The following is a 20,471-nucleotide window of genomic DNA, read 5'->3' as shown; positions in this document are numbered from 1 at the left end:
GTACACGGAAGTCACTCCGGAGTAAAAAGGAGCGAAAAATCTTTGCTCCTTTTTACTCCGGTTTGCTACCAGAAGAAGAAAAAAGAGAAGAAGAGTACAGGAACGATTTTCTCCGGAGTACTTCCAGTTTCTCCTGGTACTGGAACAGACCTAATGTGTATAAAGCCAAAGAAAAAAGCTTTCCGCTTTTTCAGACGAGCGATCTGAACTATTAAAATGATCATGTTAACCCTCCGTTATTGAACGAGCAGCCGCAGCTGCTCTAAGACTATTTCGGTAGATTTTCAGAGCAGCGTGCACTCAGTGTTTCTAGCGCGACTGCCGGAAGGTTAACTATTTATTTTTTGAGAAATAGCAAAAACTATAAAGATAGTACATTTTTAATACTTTACTTCTAAGGTTTTGCTTATATTCATTAACTGAGATATATGAGGACATCATTCAATAAAAAATTGTGTCCCCTTTCCAATTGAGCCAAGAGATTTAAAATACAAAGCATTCCTTTAGAACTAGAAGTATTTTAAGACAACCAAGCTTTTTACATGTTCAATAACTCTAACGATTGAGAATTGATGGTATATGTGGACCGATTTTTTCCCAAATGACAGCAAATATTTTCTAGTATATTGTACGAGTATATTCAGTAAACTCTGGCTAATTTTAAAAACTGGTGGGTAAAATTATGTAAAGTTCACCTAAAATAATCATTATCAATCATTTTCGTTTTAGCACCTATCTACAGTTAAAAATGGGTACATGGCTACTCATAAAAATATGCGATGCTATACCTAAGCAGCTTAAACACTCTTTTTCATTGGATAGTGTACTCTTTAGACGAGGGGCTCTACACAAGAACGGCTCAAATTAAAAAAGCTTGTTTCAAGTTATACATTAGCTAGGATAGACTGCCCGTACTGGCACTTCGTAATTGACCGGATGAGTGAACATGCACTGTGAACCAAAAACACAATGATTTGGAGTAGCAAACCATTCTCACTGTGCACGTTTCACTGACTCATTATTTTCATAAAATGGCCAATAACGACGCCGACCACGGTCAAGGCTATTCTACCGGGGAAGGAAAGGAATGTTAGTTCGACACTCGCTGTTGATAACGGACAAGACTATCTTTGCATCCCCACGAGTATCACTGAAAAGGTTTCGAATAGGGAAAAGAAGAGACCGTAGGTACGTTTCGGATTTATTCTCGAAGGGCGTGAAAATTTTTTGAGCCGCCTAAAATAGGTTTTAACTATACCGAAAGCTTTTCTTTGTGTGATGGATATACTAGAGGTTTCACGCGCTCGTCGTTTGAGCACAGATTCCACCCGATTTTCACTAAAGTCACGAAAGCGAAAATGAGTCAGGATTCAACACCAATCACTCAGAATTTATGAACTGACAGAAGTTGGGTTTATAATCCGATCCAGACCTGGGGTCAAGCAAAAATGGCATAAGGTGGTTGACACCGCGAGGAGGTATCAGGAATCGTAGTGTATTGGCTCACAGGGCACGTTCCTCGTATGTAGCCGGGGATTTGTGCCTTGCCGTGTCTTCTCTTAATTTCTTGAGCGCAAGGAAAGGACAAGGAGGAGGGAGGAAGTAGAATTGGAAGGGTGGAGAAAAAAACAGAGCGAAAACAAACAGCAGGTACATTAAACTCACAAGTAGTTAGAATCGCCTGCGAGTAAGTCTAAAGCTCTTTATCACATTGGCTAAGTATATCTGAATTTCAGTTGTCTATGTAAGGACGGCCGAAAACTCGAATTCGCAATTGCGCTACTGCTGGAATTATATGAGCTTCCGTAGTCGGATTCACAAACATCACATGAAAATGATTCAGTGCGCTGAATAGTTACCATGTGATAATTGAGTTTGCAGTGGCCGGTTTGCAGTGGTCGGTTATGGCCTAATATAACTAAAAATAGACAATAACTAGTTTTTGGAATAATTTGGCATCTATCCATCTACCAGTGCAGAGGTCAATTTTCTACATCCTTTCGAATTCTAGTAATCTCGAGGAAATATTTGTGAATAATTTGCTTTTCTAGTTGCATAAACAGATGATCAGTGGAAAAGGGGAGGGGAAGGGACGCCTGTGCACGTATTCATAAAGATGCATTTTTCCAAACATAGTATTTGGCCCTACAGCATTTCGGTGTACCTCAAATTAGTTAACAATTCAATAGTTTCAAATCGCATGGAATTTGTAGATCGGACAACTTCAGAAGAGTTCTTATATTTTTGGATTGCTGGAATCTTGTTTTATAATACTGTTTTAGCAACTTAGCTGGATTTCCCCGTTTAATATAACTTTTTTGTCATTTAGGTTTGGAATAAAATATTTAAAAATCGCGTTTTTCAAAGTTGGTGCAATGCACAGCAACACTAATATTTTCAGTTAGTCTTAGGTTGGTGTTATACAAATGGTTGTGTTCAAGTACGTTTGTAATAATACTGTCCTATTCAATACAGTCATCACCACTAGAAAGCAATATTGCTGGATATATAATGAAAATGATTAAACAACCCCTTAAAATATCACCATTTTGCATCCATGCAAAGATTCTTTAAAAATTTTTGACATTCCCCTAATTTTGCTACATTATACAGTAGGTTTTCAGGTATGAAAAAAAATATAACGAAACAAAAAGTCAAAAAACTATTTTGTTTATTGGCCAGGAATTTGTTCTAGTTACTCCTCTGTGCGCAGGACCGTATTTTTTCTCTTATCCAACTTGTCGAAATTGGCAGGTCATGCTTAGGACTAACGAAGACAATCGCTGCACCTGCCCTGGCCAATTCATCAGCCCATTCATTTACAGTAATACCGGAATGTTCACCCAGACAAGGCAGATTGTGTTGACAATGCTTAGTTCTTCGATTTGGGTTTGGTACGCGATCACTAGCTTGGACCATGTTTTGTCTGAGCTAAGGGCCTTGATTGTAGCCTGACTTGCCGGACAATCTCCGTTAAAGGGACAATTGTATCCCGCACATTATCTCGCATATTTCTGCGTGGAATACAGTACATTATCTACCTAGCGAGTGAGATCGTTCCAATCTCATTTCACGACAGTAGGCACCAGCACCAGCACGTCCCTCCATCAGAGAACTGTCAGCGTAAAAGACCACTTTCGTTTGTTGTTGTCTTTCCATATAGCCAGACAACCACTCCTCTCGAGAGGGAATCTTCCCATGGAATGTCCTGTAAGGAAAACTACATGTGAGTGTAATATCGTTGGCTGGTGATAAGATCAACATGGTTACTGTTCCAAAACCCAGTAACCTGCAGTCTGTATGCACATGATAGTGCTTCTTGTTTGATGTGTATGTAAAATGGTTTGATACTTAGCAGCAGTCGGAGTTGTGGTGAAAGCACCAGTCAACGCCGTGAGAGCCATTCTTTGCAGATGGTTTAGCTTTGACTGGACCGTTATCACCTCTCCCGTCTGCCACCACACAAGGAATCCGTACGACAATATTTGACGTACAATTGTCATGTAAATCCAATAGATGTATTTAGGTTAGAGACCCCAGGTCTTTCCAAAAGTTCGTTCTGCAGGCCATGCATGCTTTCTCGCGCTCTCGTTTCTGAACTTAATGTGAGCAGACTAATTCATTTTGGAATCCAATATAACTCCAACATATTTGACTTGATCTACGCACAGTCGCAAAGTGATCACCTTCCATACAAAAGTCGGACAAAACCTCAAAAGTGGCCCGAATTTGATGAAAAGTTCACATTAGGGTAATTTTGTGACGCTGAATTCATATTTGATGTTTATTTTTTTGTTTTTTTATTACCTCAAAATTTTGGCACTTAGGGTGGTTCGAAAATTCAACATTTACGAATATAAAGTGCACTATTTTCGAAAATTCTTTTTAAAAAAATTAGGTTCGGTGAATTTTTTAGCAGAATACACATTTTTTCAATTGTTTAAAATGATGATACAACTATAAATTATATTGCGAACCCTGGGTAGTCAAAGGCTACCATGCGTCTCCTTAGTCGTATCATGAAAAATCGCCTTTTTCATATCTCGGGGCAGAAAGGGGCAAAACAAGATATTCATTTTCTGAAAGTACACTAGTTTTCAAGTATCATTAACAACAAGCGACCTTTCCGAACCGTTTCAAAAAAAAGTACAGATTCTTTGAACATAACATTAACATAATATTTTTTGCACGATTTATTATTTGTTTTTCAAGTCTGAGCGAGAAGAAAGGCTTGTATCGACTAAATCGAATGGCAGCTATAAGTCCAGCGAATAACCTTTCAAATGAAATCAGTTTGACCTTAATCGGAATCATGACTAATAAGATATATTCATTTGAATAACTTAGGTTTGAAAAAAGTTTTCCTCAGAATTCATCATCTATTTCACCTTTGAAGTTCTGTAAAAAATCGAACTCTCGTCCTTGGGACTTAATATTTGGAGAAGACTATTCAACTTGTTAAGAAACAAAGAAAAAAGGTAAAATGAAAAATCTAAAATAAAATTTTGAGTTTTTGTTCGGCTAGGCGAGACTGAGCGGCGCGTGCTTCAGGTGGTAGATAGAAGCGAAGGGATACCCTGACGATTGGCAGATTGAATTATTTTTGCTGTCAATTCAACTAGATTCAGACCAATGCAGTATCCAACCATATTGTTGGTTCTTTACATATAGGGCCCTATTCTCACAGTCACGTCACCTAGTGACTAGAAGCAAATTTTTTTCTAGTCACTAAGTGACGTGACTGTGAGCATAGGGCCCATAATCTAAATTAAATCTAAAATTTAAGTGAACTATCCAAAGTATTGGGACCATATCAAGTCAAATGTTCAAAATGTGCCTAGTAATCTTGAAGAAAATTCTCTCACGCAAACCAATCCGTCAAATAAAGTGGCTGTGTTCCCAATTATAAGCAACGTTGAATACGTCCCTCTTTTCTTCTACCTCATTGGTCTGTTTTTATTTTACTTCTATTAGTTTGCTTTTCCACTGCTCACGCATACCAAACAAAATATCAGTCAATGTATACGCTTCTACTTAATCTTCATTTTTTCCTTTAATTCGGCTTGTTCTTTTTCATTTTACCACTATATCTTAACATAAATTCATAATAACACTCACTAACACAATCAATTGCATATTCTCTCATATACACTCACAATATCTCATTCAAAACGTATAAACGCCGCTAGCCTTCGCGATAACACAAACCGGGTCATAAAATGCAATTGCAACCATCCGCACATACTTACACCCGCGATCTCGCCAACATCCCACCGCTCGCGCGATCATGAGTCGGTCACGTCCGTCCCTGCCCTCGTTCTTAACAGCCTAGATTCATGTCCAGTTGGACCAATACAAAAATGAAGCTTATATTCATTAGACAACACATTCCACGGAAACGTGACCGGAAACTCTGGTGTTATGGGGGAACTCTCTTCTAGTACCTGAACCGTACACTAAAAACTAAGCAACAAATTCACGGTCCGCGCGATCGTTCAAAAAACACACGCGAATATGCATATGGCCACACAGCCACAGAATTTATACACGCGAAATCACATACGTTCTGACATACGCGATAAACACGTGAACATACAAACTCTTGAGCTTTTCGCGATCTACCACGCACATCTACGGCAGCGGTAACACAAACTTGATAAACCCACGGGCGAAAATGAACTTTTTAACACTTATAAATTGGCATCACATAATCACAAAATACATACATTTGTTATCAAACCTTATGGAGAAACATATTATATTTATTCCTGCATAGCCAACAGTAGTACTGTTCAATGCACCTTTTCATCACATTCTGCAGCGCAATTATTCGTCAAGTATACATCAATTCATTAACCCTATCCCAACCCACACTTTGATCCTCCCTGGCGTTTTTGTGGTCTGCATGGACCATTCTGCCATTACCTCTCCTGTCATCGGCCTTGAACTGATTTGCGCTCTCATTACCCCACCAAGCACTGCAAAATGAAAATTAAATATCGTTTCCTGTATGTATTATATATTTTGATTGCATGTTAACAATAGCGTTCATCGTTCGAGAGAAAGTTAGTTATGCAGTGGTAAGCAGCTGGCATGTAGCTCAAATGTTTGAGCGTAACGGCAACTACCAAAATATTTAATTCACGTTTAATGATTAATAAAAATTAATAAAAAACATTCATGCCTAATGTGCTACGCCTCATCGCTTCAAGTCGCATGCTGTCCGACATCGCTGTCGCTTTGTCGGACTTGAACTAATTTATAGCCCATATGTTTGAGTAATCTGGGCAAACTAGTGGATCACAGGTTTGCTTGCGAGGGGCCGCCGTCGTGTATGGACTGGCGAATCCAGTAATAATGGCCAAAAACTACATCAGTTCAATAACATCCTGTAATTTTTTCATGCAAAAATATCTACAAGCGACTCGGTGACGAAGCTTTTTGTGGAACGTCTCTGGAAAAACACGATTTGCGGTGTTCACTGCCATTAAAAAACTATTTGACCGATTTATTTCATACGTTGCATATACATTCTATGTTAAAAATACCTAACCCCTAAGTTGAGTTTCAGAGATAATTTTTCAATTCATAAAATGGCGGAATAGCTATTTTTCAAGAGAAATTCCGCCATATTATGAGTAGCACCCCTAATTGAAAAATTATCCCGAAAACTCAACGTAGAGGTTAGGTATTTTTAACGTAGAATGTGTATGCAAAGTTTGAAATAAATCGATCAAGTAGTTTTTGAATGGCAGTGAACACCGCAAATCGTGTTTTTCCAGACACGTTCCACAAAAAGCTTCGCCACCGAATCGTTTGTAGATACTTTTGCATAACAAATTACAGAATGTTATTGAAATGATGTAATATAATGTACAAAAGTTTTGATCAATTCGCTTCACCCATCTTTCTAAAAAAATGGCAAAAACTGATTTTTTAAACACTGAAACCCTTACCACCCCCCTTAAAAAGACGCTCCAGAAATACAGGACAGAAGCACTACGAGACCAATACTTTCAACTCAACCAGGAATAGAAACAGCAAAGCGAACACGCCTTCTCCAGACACAAACCTTGAGCGTTAGTCTTCCGGCAGTCGCGTTCAAGCATTTTTCCAGTTCGATGGCAACGATATGGAGATATACAGGCTTTGACAGTAGGGGAAACAGAGGAGAGTTGAAACAGTGCACATTACTAGCGAAACAGTACCGTTAGGGATTCAACAATAATGCATTTGTTTTGTTTATATCGTGCCCATAAATCCTCAAATACACGCCAACTACGTAAAATGAGTGGTTCAGTATTTACGGTAAACACACTGCAAAAAACGAGTAAAAGTAAGCTTTTGTCATATTCTTCAAATTGATATAAATAGGATATTAAGCGATGTTTAATCATAAAAATATCATTATTATGTAGTCTTACAGTTAACATGTATGAATTGTATGCATTTTTTCTATATTTGTAATGTATAAATTGTAAATTGTGGATCTAGCCTTGCTTCTCGACCTAGGAGAGTTGAAACACCTTCAAGTATTATGGTAATGTTACAATCACTTTAACGTTCCTGAACAAATAATAATAATCAAGATTCTTCTTTCCTGAATTGACAACAGTGATCAGCATTCGCAATTTCTTTAGTTCTAGGTCATTTATAACCACGGAATATGCATTTGTTTTAATTGTTTACTCCCATCAGCTTCTGAAGCTAGGAGCGAAGTAACCGTAAGTCAAAATAAACCAAATACTACCGATATGGATACCAAATTACCTGTTTTCATAAACCCGTATCTCTTGAAGTCATAAATAGTATCACTGGTCATATCAACCATTTTGATAAATGCAGAATATACTGAAGGAAGTGGTTTGAAATGAATACATAACTAAATATATGAAATATAAGTATCAAATTTCTGATTTTACAGTTATAGTCAATTAGTAGTTAGGTAAAGTATCTAACTATTATTACTGTTAGGATTAGTGCAGAAATTCCTGCATTTGAAACAAAAATCTAACATTAATTTTCAAAACAAGTGTCAGTATATACCTAGATATATACTGTGAAGAATAATGATAACAATGCATGTCATTTTAAGGAATTACCTTAGAGTGAACGAATAAAAAGGACACAATTGTAACATTTGATGCTTTAGAAAACGTTTTGATAATACAATCGTCGCTGTTTCAACTTACCTCGGTATGAGGAGAATTGAAACAAAGAGAACACTGTTACAAAAATCAATATATTGATGCTTTGTTATTAATTTGTTCCAGTTATTCTGACGTAATTTGATAAAGCATAAATAATCGAATTACAATTCTTGCCGATTTATCTAATAAAAACAATTGTTTCAACCTTCCTCTGTCTCCCCTAATCAACATTGCACAGACCTAGAAGCTAAGGCCCCAAAAATCCGGAAATTCACACATTTTGTTTTCATTTGCGTATTACTCTTCTTTGTTGTTTTTATTTTTACAAAAGCAGATGACGGTTTTAAAAAATTGTCGCCTTGGAGGGAGCAGATTTTTTCCGATGCGAACCTTACACCGCAACAAGCTGCTGTTACCGCGAATCTCGTTTCTTCTGGCACTTTCTATTGTTTGCGCCAAGGCCATGGCAATTTCCAAGTTGAAGCTGTCACATGTCTGAGTGCCTTATTAAAACTACATCGCAGACGATCAACACGGTATTTTACCTAACAATCGACAACGTGCAATAGACTCTCCTTCACAACTTATGTACTTGATGTACTAATCGACGAACTGCTAAACGAAGCTATATACGTAGATCAAAACCCTTTGACAAAATCAATCATGATATGGTAATAGCCAAGCTAGACAAACATGGTTTTCATGTTCCTAACCCAGTGGAAGGCAACTTAAAATCAGAAATAGTGGCTTGCTACCTGCACAATTTCTTGCTACATCCGGCATCCCACAAGGATGCCATCCAGGCCCGGTAACATTTCTCCTTTATTTGAATGACGCCGATATCGACTTACAAGGAACCCACTTGTCTTTTGCTGACGATATGTAGGATACGGAATTTAATCAGCGCCAAACTTCTTCCGAGTGCTGTAGTACTTCATGTGATCTAAACAGGATGCTCTATTGTCATATTCACGTGTCATCTGATCCCCGTTACCGTTTGTTTGACTCCATCATTACAAGAGACTCTTACGTTGGTCGAAATCGCGGAGTCATCTTGGATTCGCCACTTGACATTAAACCACGTCCGATGCGTGTTATCGGTGAATATGCCAAGAGTTCTGTGAAAAAAAAACTGTTGAACGAAGGCATGTTGACCATATGTCCGAAATCATATTCAAATATTAATGACATGAACTGATCTTTTCAATAAAATAAAAATTTGGATAAAAAGGCGTTTTGCGTTTCATTTAAAAAAGAATATGTGACAACCAGAAGCTGGTTCAGAAAAGGAGTGCATGACTGACTCGGGGTTTATGTGTGTGTGTGTGTGTGTGTGTGTGTGACTATATGTAGTTAAATAGCTAATTGTTGGTAATTTTTACTCGAGTTGGCTCTTTTAAGTGACGAGTCGTTTCTTCGTCGTTCGATATGTGTAGGAATCGAATGTTCAGTTAATTTGGTAAGAGCAGATTGGGTTAATTTAGAGGACTCGTCTTTGAGTGACACGTCCTTCATGAACAGAAATCCTTCTTGCCGAACTAAATAATACTTTTACTAATCTAAAATTTCATTCGCGAGAGTCGTGTAAGAAAGAGAATTAGTCATCTTTAAGATAGATAATGATAAACATTTTCTCCATTCACATGCCTATGATCCAGTAATATCGACTAGAACAGGAATCATCAGAATGGAGATTAAGATATCCAGAATAGCTGTACGGAATATTTCTAGAAAAAAGAGATCGTAAACGCATGGAGATTTACCATAGGATTAGACAAATTGACGCCACGCATGCGATGTTATACAGTGATAACGTATTAACGGTTAGGCTTAGTAGGTGCTCATCTAGACAATGGCTAAAGCAGCGTTGCCAATATTCCAGATTTATCTGAAGTCATCCAGATTTTTCACAACTGAAAGAAAATTCGGTCAGGCCAGAACAACAACGTTCAATATTTCTGAAAATCGATTGAACTCTACGAAAATCTCAATTCGAATTTCGTCCATATGATAGAAAATAAAGCAGTACCGATTCATGATACCGGAAACGACCTTGTTGAGAAAAATTATATCTAGGACCTTTGTATTAAACTTGGAGTGAATCAATCAGGAAGGTAGAATATTCTTCCGTTTCAGTAGGGGAGAGTGAGGCCACTTGATCCTTGGGGATATTTGATTCCCTGGCCATATCTCCTAATCTATACGCATAAAGCTATGGAAATATAAAAAGAAAATGAAGTATTTGGTCGTTTATGATGTTTAACCCATTATAACCCAGCTATGTTAAAACTTTTGATAATTTATAAAATACTTCGTGAGCCCCTCATATTATGCCGAATTAAGTATGGGAAAAATAAAATAACCTCTTTGAAAAGTTTTGTTGTGCAAAAAACTAACGTATGAAATTTCATAGGCTGATAGGGTATCAAAAAATCATTGAAGAGCAAATTCGGCTAATATCCTTATATTTAGCATAAAATCGAATAATATCTACAACCTTGCGAGATCATTAATTTAGCAACGTTTTTGAATGATTTTAACGCTTGTCTCCTCTTTCGTGCCGTTTCGTCGCATGATTGGTTCGTTGCATCAAACCATCTTTCCCGCAATCTTTGCAATTATTTTAAGAAAAAGAACATTTTCTTACAAAAATTTACATGCAAAATTTACTGGTTAGAAACAGGCATGATTTGCAACGTATTAAGCATTTTTTAACCTTGAATGCACTGATTTAACGTTTAAATAAGCGAGAAAGTTGCGAATCCCTATCCGGGTCCCAAAGAGGAAATAATTTTGCCTTAGGAAAAAAAAGATATCGGCTCAGCCTAGCGTATGAAATTTCATACCTTGAACTACCAGCAGAATTTTCGCAATTGTTTCACCAATTTCTTCCATTTTTTCGCACTGAGCCACATCTTTCATACCTCTCATGGCCACTCGTTCTCAATCCGAAACAGGAATTAGTGATTTAGAAGATAAATTTTGACAAGATGTATTATTCATATTTTGGTTTGAATATTGTCCAACTTTGACATTCAAAAACACAATGGAATTTTATAAAAAAAAAAGATTATTGAGCGTACACATTATAAATTATAGGGTAATAATTAACGTTCACAGAAGACCAGAAGTTTGAAAACGTTTTTATTGTATAACAGGTATGATCCAGAAATGTGTTGTTTTTGCGTATGAAATTTCATACGCTAAAACATATTGGGTTAAAAACAAATCTGATGTATTACATTTGGTTTGGAAAAGTTGTATAATATTTTGTGTTTAAATCCATCTCGAAGATCTTTTCCCTCGGCATGATACTGTACCTTGATGTGGTCCGGGGGCTTTTCCACCAAAGCAGTATTACAGTGATGATATCACATAAACTTGGGATACGATGATTTTCTTTTTAGTTAAGCTACATTGTGATCAATTTTAGTACTTAACTTGGCGACCTTTATTATCCACTGCCATGGTCAAATAATATATAATGTGGGTTTAGGGCCCAATTCTCTCTGCAGGCACCTCATTCCAAACGTACAAACGTGGCCTACGCGATAACAAAAACCTGGTCACAAATACGAACGCCCGCGATCTCGCCAATATTCGAACACCCCGATTGATTAGGTGAATGTTGGAACCTAAGAACCTAAGCTCGCGCAATCATGAATCGGTCGAGTCCGGAAGTCTCCGCCCTTGATCATAGCAGCCCAAATTCATACCTTTAGTTGGACCAATAGAAATAAAAACTAGACAAGACATCCACGTGCGATCGTTGAAGAATGCGCGAACATGCGAATGGCCGCACGCTTATAAAAATGGTGTGTCCACGTGAAGTTACATACTAGCACACGCGACAAAAACGTCCACATACAAACGCTCGAGTCCTTCGCGATCATCCACGCACGACCACACCCACGATCTCGTAAAAAGTATAACACCCTTATGACTAAGTGAATGGTTTAGCACTTATAAATTAATAATCCCGGTCTCGAGAGTGAACCTCCAAATGCCCGTGTTCGCGCGAAACTACATAAAAATCGAATGCAAAGTCACATACACGCGACAAACAAATATAAAAATGCTTGAGCCCTTCGCGACCATCCACGCAACCTATACTCGCGCTCTTCCAGACATTATAACATCCCGGTGATAATATGAACGTCTCGGCACTTGTATTCACTCAAACGCGGTCTCAAACGTGAACCTACAGTCCCCCGCACTCGCGCATTCATGAGTCGTTCGCGTCCGGAGGTCTCTATCCTCGATTCCAGAAGTCTAGGTCCATGCCTTAATTAAATCAATTAGCTCTACAGTTCCAGTAGGACAACTCTCGAAAAAATCGGCATATTATTAATACTCAATAACAATACTAACTCTTCTCTTTATTTTTTTTATTAATTTTCGGTCTCATGCGTTATATTCTTGTGATGACCTTTGCGAGCTCACACATCCAAGAAGAGCAACATTGCTGCCCACAATGATTCTTCTCTGCCATCGGACGTCGCCAGGTTTTAGAACAATGGAGATGTATTCTCATACTCGATGGAATCAGATAAGTAGGAACGATCAACAAACTGCAAGTAGTATATTACACATTTCTTGTTTTGAAGTATAAAATGTTATTCGTATTAAAATATTATTTACGGGCTCCACACATATCTCAACACACACAAATACACAAATGCTTGACAGGTGACTGGGCCAAGTGCATTCACTCGTAGGATCTATCATTTCGATGATCGCCTCGATTCTACGAAACCAGTGCACAAGTAAGCTGACATAAGCTAGTCTCATCTGGTGAATGCATGTAACCTGGAAACCCCAGACACGACAGGACGAGACGGACAGACTGGACTCGATGGGGCCTAGTTCAGAGTTTTTGAGCATTCTTCAATGCACGGTTATTGACCTAAAAAAAGAAACATTCGGCATGTTATTTTTCATTTTATTACTGTATCTTGAGTTGGGTTCATACTGATATTCATAAGCACAGTCAATTGCATATTCTCCCATATACATTCACATCCAAAACGTGCAAACGCCCCTAACTTTCGCGATAACACAAACCTGGTCAAAAACGCGAACTTACATTACAATTTCAATCATCCACACACACCTACGCTCGCAATTTCGCCAACACCCCTTTACTTAAGTGAACTTTTCAGCACCTATAACTTTACAACCGCGGTCTCAAGCATTAACCCACCACTCGCGCGATCATAGACTGGCTACGTTCGGAATTCTCTACTCTCGATCAGCCTAGACTCATGCCTTCAGTTGGACCGATTCACTGGACAACACGTTTCTCTACCATACACTGAAAATTACATTACAAGAATACACGTGAATGTGCGAATGGCAACACGGATCTAAAATCGGATTTATGCACGCAAAGTTGGAGACACGCTGGCATTCATATGCTCGAGCCTTTAGCGATCACACTATTACACAATTACTAAACGCCCACGCTAACCCAGACAGATATGCACTCCTGGACTCGAACGCTAAAAACCACACCTTCCACGCATACACCACCCAGGACTGAACATTAGATTCATACATACAAAGCAACAAGTAATAATTACAGGTATTCGTCTGGCAACCGGGGGAAGTACATCTCAAACGCAGAACTTATCATTTCAATGATGGCCTTGGATCTGCGTTGCCTGTGTTCAAGGCACCATAGCTTTGTCCGTCAGGTCAAGGATGTATGAAACCCGTTAGCCACCACCCTCGGCCCTAGCTGCCCATAAAGGGATAAAAAAAAAAAAAAAAAAAATCCATCTCGAAGATCTTTTCACAAATTTTTTGAACGGTTGTATGAGATCGTCGAACTAATTATTTATGAATATTACGATTACTTTCTAAGGGCTTTTGTCATAGAAAAGCACGCTTTTCGGATAAAAAGTTTCACTACACATACTAAAAAATAAAATTTTGTTCGCTTTATACAACAGGTATCTTTGATCCCTGTAATACTGGGTATTCTTGATCCCTTTCATTAGTTCTCTCAAACACTTCCGAAATGTATAGAAATAGCAAAACATCATTTTCATAATGTACCTGACACTATTAATTGATCTAAAAATTTTTTTTTTTCGTGAACAAATGATTGTATAAGTTATTGAAGGTTGAAAAAGCCAGGTAAACAGCATTGATTTACCGCAAATACTTATGTCGACTTTCTACTGTGGTTAAAGTTTGTCGTGAATCTAAAAAGGTAATCCTATTATTTAATTTGTCAGGATAGGTGGTTAGCTGAACTTTCGTATCTATAGGTAATAGTGGGCTTTGATTCTTTAGCCCTAGTCGGCGGGGGATCAAGTTACCACACGATTTTACAAAAAACCTCGTTTTGGCATGATTTTCAAAACTATTCATATTACTGACAGGACATAGTTTTTGCGATTTACGCATTATACACATCTTTTACAATTCGAATTATCTACAAAATGGCGAATTTTGCGATTGAAATTTTTACTTCATTGAAGAGTTATAAGCAAAAAACAAAAGTGGGATCAAGCGTACCCACTCTCCCCTACCGGGTAATATGTTGCCAAAATTTTGTTTTTCTTTCTCCGCATTCATCGAGTTCTAGCATCACATCAAATATCCCCAAGGATCAAGTGTCCACTCTTCCCTATAGTTTGCCAACACGTCTAAAATTATGAGGACAGGTTAGGTAATTGTTCAATTATTTTTGTTTTTTTCGGATCCAAGTGAACCATTCTATTTGTTTTGTGCAGTTTTATGAGAACATCCTTTCCATCTTTTTTTCCTGAGATGAAGTAAAAGGTGTGGTGGAGATAGAATTCTGAAGATTATGATTTATTCAAGATACGGATAGAATCATGTTCCTTTTTTCTATGAAATCCGGTGTACAGCTCCTGCTTTGAGTTCCAGTGGACTTTGACACATTGCTGCCGTTTTCCCATTATCCCCTTCAACAATGTATTTTCTGCTCAGAACTCCAATGGCATCTTTAACCTCTTCATACCCATGTTGTTGATAAACAACCACGTTTTTAAACGACTATAACTTTTGGTTCACACAACGTATGTTTTCAACGATAAGTAAGGCTAATAACTGTGACTAATATCTTTCATTTGAGCACTAACAGTTATAAATATTATCAGTAGAACATAAGTTATTACAATTAACCCCCTCCCCTAGGTTGACAGGTTTGATGGTATTGCAAACATCATCAAGCATATTTGTACATCAACTGCTTTAAGATGGTTATTGCATTAAGCCTCGATAGTGAAGCATCAAGGAGACCGAGAGGGTCTTTTGTATGATTTGTGTGTTTTCATACTCCGCACCAGTCCAAACTAAAGGGTCAGCACACAGCCTGTGCGCATTAGCGTAGCCGACTGGCGGGTCGCCGTGGATTGACTTTCTGTGAGCTGTTTTTAAACATTGTTCAACAGCTTAATGGTAGTGTTTGTGGGCATGGCTCGTAGTGGAGGTCATTGTGTGTCAATTTATCGGTCGACTTTGTCAACATGCACAGGCCAATTAACTATTAGCTAATTTTAGTATGTACAATTGTTATGTGCTAGTCGTGTGTATGAGTTCGTCTGAGTATTTGTGACAGCTGGTTCAGGGAATGGATGCAGAACTGGTGCATATAATAGAATAGTTGGCAAAAACCGGTGTTCAATTTGTGCTTCCGATTCTTTTTATTCGGGAGGATCGATTATGATTTGTTTCATTACTATATCCTAAATTTATACTAACACTCACTAACACATTTACACTAACGCTCACTAACACATTTAATTGCATATTCTCTCATATACACTCACAATCTCTCCCATTTGAAACTTGCAAACGCTCGTGGCCTTCGCGATAACACAAACCTGCAATTGCTATCATCTACACATATTCGAGCATTAACCCACCGCTCGCGAGATCATGAATCGGTCACGTCCGAATGTCTTTACCCTCAGTTATAGCAGCCTAAACTCATGCCTTCAGTTGGACCAATCAAAAATGACGCTCATGTTCACAAGACAACACGTTCCATGGCGACAGGACCGTGAGGTCTAGTGATATGGGGAAACTGACTCTCTTCTAGCATCTGTAACATAGCTTAGCCTAGCTTAGCTTAGTTGAGTTTCTCGTGATTGATTAAAGCCTGTTGAAATTGAATATTGAACCAATTGTATGATACTTGGGAGTAGTACATCATACTCAACGTGCAACCTAAAGAGACTAAGATTATAGTATGATCAGTAACGTAGATGGCCATGCCCATGCAGGTCAATTTTGGGATGGGAAGAAATGTTAGTTCAACACTGGTGACTGTTATGACCGAGGAATTCTCTACATCATTCACAAGTGTTGCAGGATAGGATTGGTGTTAGTAGGTAGGGAAAACATTATTTTTTCTTCACTAAGGAGAAAATTGTTTTAAACCACTTTGCGCGTAAAGGACACGAAACCTATAACTAAATTAGTTATTGGAGGCGCTTCGAGTTCTTCTCATCTGGCTATGATGCAAAAACAGAAAGTCCGTCCAGGTTAAGTCTTCGGTATGGATCAATATCTTGACCTAGGAACTCCTAGCATGTTGCTAGTTGCATCTTACGACATGGGAGCGGGTTCCCGGTCGTTCTATTCTTGGCAGGAATAGTGCAACAAATTTCAGCCCGCTAGACACGGCACACGGCTTATCTTGCGAATGGCCACACGATTATAAAATCGAATTTATACACGCGAAGTTACATACACGTTAGCGCAAGCGACAAACACTTTATTATACAAACGCTCGAGCCCTTCGCAATCACACTATTACGCAATTAGAGAAGACCCACGCCAACGGAGACAGATATGAACCCCTGGTTCCGAACGCTAAAACTCACGCCTACTACCACAGGACTAACAATTGGAATTTACATACAAAGTCACACGCAATAATTACAGGTTTTCCTCTGGCAACCGGGTGAAGTACATCTCGAACGCAGAACTTATCATTTCAATGATGGTCTTGGATCTGCGTTACCTGTGTGCAAGGCACCATAGCTTTGTCTGTCAGGACCCGCTAGTCACAACCCTCGGCCCAAGCTGCCCATAAAGGTATAAAAAGTTATTACAAATATTTTGATTTGGTTCCGCTGAAGCAGTGCTGCCAGGAATAGTTTCTGTTAATGGTGAAAATGGCATTTTGGAATATTTTCGTGGCCTGGCAATATTATTGAACTGGCTTCAACCAAAGAGAATAGGGAAAGAGACGAATAGTGTGAAGCCAAAAATACCTTATTGAGCAAACCAATCGTGCAATGTAAATAAACATTACTCACGCCTGAGTTGGAGGAGATAAGTATTGTACATCTATCAAAAAAGAAATTTCAATTTTCGTCAGAATTTGGTTTAATCGTGATTGTGAGGTGTATTCTAGAGTATATGTATGAGTAAAAACAAGCTCTAGAATTATTTCATCTCTTTGTTTCGAAATGCGCATCGTTTGATAAACAAAACCAACGATCGACATACGGTTTGTTTTCAAAATATAATAGGAGTCATTTAAAGTGCTGCCTGTGGAAGCGGTTGCCAAAATTTTAGTGTTGAAATCATCATAAGGTTGTGTTGCCGTTTTGACTGATTTTCACTCTTCGTCTCTTTCCCTATTCTCTTTGGCTTCAACTATCTTTTTCATGCAACTGGACTAGATCGGAAGGTAAATATTGAGCAGCTTCTATCACTGCGAAAGAAGCACCCAATTTATTGAACCAGATTTTTCGTGTTTCATGACGCCAACAGTTCTAAGGAAAAATAGTTTTGGAACCCTTGATGCGGAAGAAAAAAAGTTGGTTAAGAAAAAGTTGACAAGAGTCTGATAAGAGACCCGGCCGTCGCTTGAGGCGATTTCAAGTCATGTCGCTTGAGGCGATTTCAAGTCATGGGTAGCTCAAGCAAAGATGGATGTTAGACTATGTAAAGAGGGCGTCAGCAATACTTCTCGCTGAGACAACCGGGAACCCATCATCTACGTAACCTTTGGTAGTCCTTCGCTGGTGACAAACATGAGTAAGAGTTTGCGAAGACTACATTCGTAGTGATCACCTGACAATCCGGTATGATATTTGTCAGCTAAATGATGCTACAAGGACAAGAATCATGTGACACAACCACATAAATTGAACTGGAGCCGAAAAAAAAACATACGACCCCCAGCTTACTTATTTACTTTTTTTTCTAGTATACGAATAACTAAATCATTTACCCCGGAAAATCGAAGCCCCGATTGACCTGTATTGCAGAAGATACACTTTATTAAAAAGTTTGAATTCTTTCACAAATTATAGCTATACAAGTAATACATACCTTTAACTCGTTACCAATGTAAACAATAAATGAAAACCAACTGAAAATACAAATCGCACCTTGAAATTCTGAAAAAATAACTAGGGCCAAAATAGATCCATTTACCATTATAGCAAAATTTATGCTGATCATTTTATTTCCAATTTCTTCGTGAATTCAACTTTAATTCATAAAATAACACAAAAAAAGTTTGATTCGATTAATCCGGGTGATTCGGTTATCTGGGCGAAATTTTGTTTGAAATCGCCGGATAATCGAGTCCAACATGTACCTACCATAATAATTCACTAATGAATATAGTACGTTTGAAGTGCCCTCTTTCTGTATGGTTATTATATTTCATCTCTGTGATACTGAACTGATGGTTACACATTTTGATTATTTTTTCCTTGTTATTCAACAGATCTCAACTTTGCATAAACACCGCAATCGTGTACATGCACCGGTTTTACGCATTCCATTCGTTCACACACTTCCATCGAAACAGCATAGCAGCTGCTTCACTTTTCCTGGCCGCTAAGGTAAGTCGCACATTGTTTCATAGGTTCCGATAGTGCAAAAAAAAAATTCACGTTTTTGTTTTTGTTTCGGGTTCTAGGTAGAGGAACAACCACGAAAGCTCGAGCACATAATCAAGGTCGTACATATCTGCTTAGGGCTGGAAGCACCTGATCCGTTGAAGGAAAGCTACGCAGAGCAGGCACAGGATCTGGTGTTTAACGAAAATGTTCTACTACAGACGCTTGGCTTTGATGTGGCCATCGACCATCCTCACACGCACGTCGTTAAGACGTGCCATTTAGTCAAGGGTAATCTGAGGTGCAAATTGATTAAAAATGCAATGCTCTAAATCGATTTTTTTTTGTTGCAGCTTCTAAAGATCTAGCCCAAACATCTTACTTTATGGCGTCTAATAGGTGAGGGATTCACGGATCCACATTTATAGTTGTTCTAATTTTAATCCGAAAAATATTATACGTTCCTTACAGTTTACATCTGACGACCATGTGTTTGCAATACAAACCTACAGTAGTGGCTTGTTTCTGCATACATTTAGCTTGTAAATGGTCCCGATGGGAGGTGGGTAGTAATCTATTTTGTTACTTAATTTGATTTTCTCTACAAATGAAATCAGCAAATAAATTTTTATGTTGATGTAATCTAAGACTTGTTTTGTTCTGCTATATTTCGCATTTCCTAGATTCCCCAGTCGAATGAAGGTCGTCATTGGTTTCATTACGTGGATAAGACCGTTACGCTGGATCAGCTTAAGCAGCTGACTGACGAATTCCTTCACATCTTTGACCGTTGTCCGACTCGGTTGAAGAGTAAGATGAAATCGATACGCGCTGACCAAGCACAATCGGTAGGTTACCTAGCGATCCTTATGTTCTTAATGGTTACAATACATATGCATGTATATCCAATCGCAGGATGATCCGAATCGGAGAAGCGCAAGTAGTTCCTCCGGAATGCCGGGCTCCTCGTCGTCCATTCTGCGGGGCATCGACGACGCTGGCTCGTCGTCCTCTAGTCACCATCGGTCATCGTCGCATTCACAGCATTCGCACTCCAAGCAAAGCTCTTCTAGTGGTAAGTTTCTATATTTCTTATTCAATTCAAGACTGTGAAATCTGCTTTCGACTAAAGCTTACGAAGCAAAAAATACCCAGGACTCTTGCAAACGACAGCCTTTTAAATGTAATATACTGCTGTTATACGCATTCGATTTGTTCAAAGCTTGTGTGGATTAGCATTCCTCGATTGAAAAAAAGCTTGCGTAGCCAAAATTTATCCAGAGCTCTTGACAAAGATAGTTTTTTAAATAAGGTATATAATACCATTTTACGCATAATTGTCCCTTGTTCCGTCGGATTCAGGAAAAACAAGCATTGCGGGATGCCGGATTTTGCGATAAATGTTGCAGATAGATAGCCCTTTATGCTGATTTGGAGCTGCCTTCCATCTAGATAGGAACGAAATCAGCGAAGATGT

General features: G+C 38.4%; 1 protein-coding gene across 1 annotated transcript in view; it reads left to right on the top strand.

Moving 5' to 3' along the window:
* LOC131693334 (cyclin-T) overlaps positions 1-20,471 on the top strand; it is a 37,773-nt gene that overhangs the window by 1,345 nt on the left and 15,957 nt on the right. Inside the window, exons 2-7 of the mRNA XM_058981056.1 lie at positions 18,880-18,997; positions 19,075-19,285; positions 19,348-19,393; positions 19,466-19,556; positions 19,678-19,842; positions 19,910-20,069. Coding sequence (XP_058837039.1) covers positions 18,880-18,997; positions 19,075-19,285; positions 19,348-19,393; positions 19,466-19,556; positions 19,678-19,842; positions 19,910-20,069 — 791 coding nt within the window. The remainder of the gene's footprint in view (positions 1-18,879; positions 18,998-19,074; positions 19,286-19,347; positions 19,394-19,465; positions 19,557-19,677; positions 19,843-19,909; positions 20,070-20,471) is intronic.

The sequence above is a fragment of the Topomyia yanbarensis genome, chromosome 3, assembly GCF_030247195.1.
Source record: "Topomyia yanbarensis strain Yona2022 chromosome 3, ASM3024719v1, whole genome shotgun sequence".
Taxonomy (NCBI): domain Eukaryota; kingdom Metazoa; phylum Arthropoda; class Insecta; order Diptera; family Culicidae; genus Topomyia; species Topomyia yanbarensis.
This window is presented reverse-complemented; position numbering and strand designations above follow the sequence as displayed.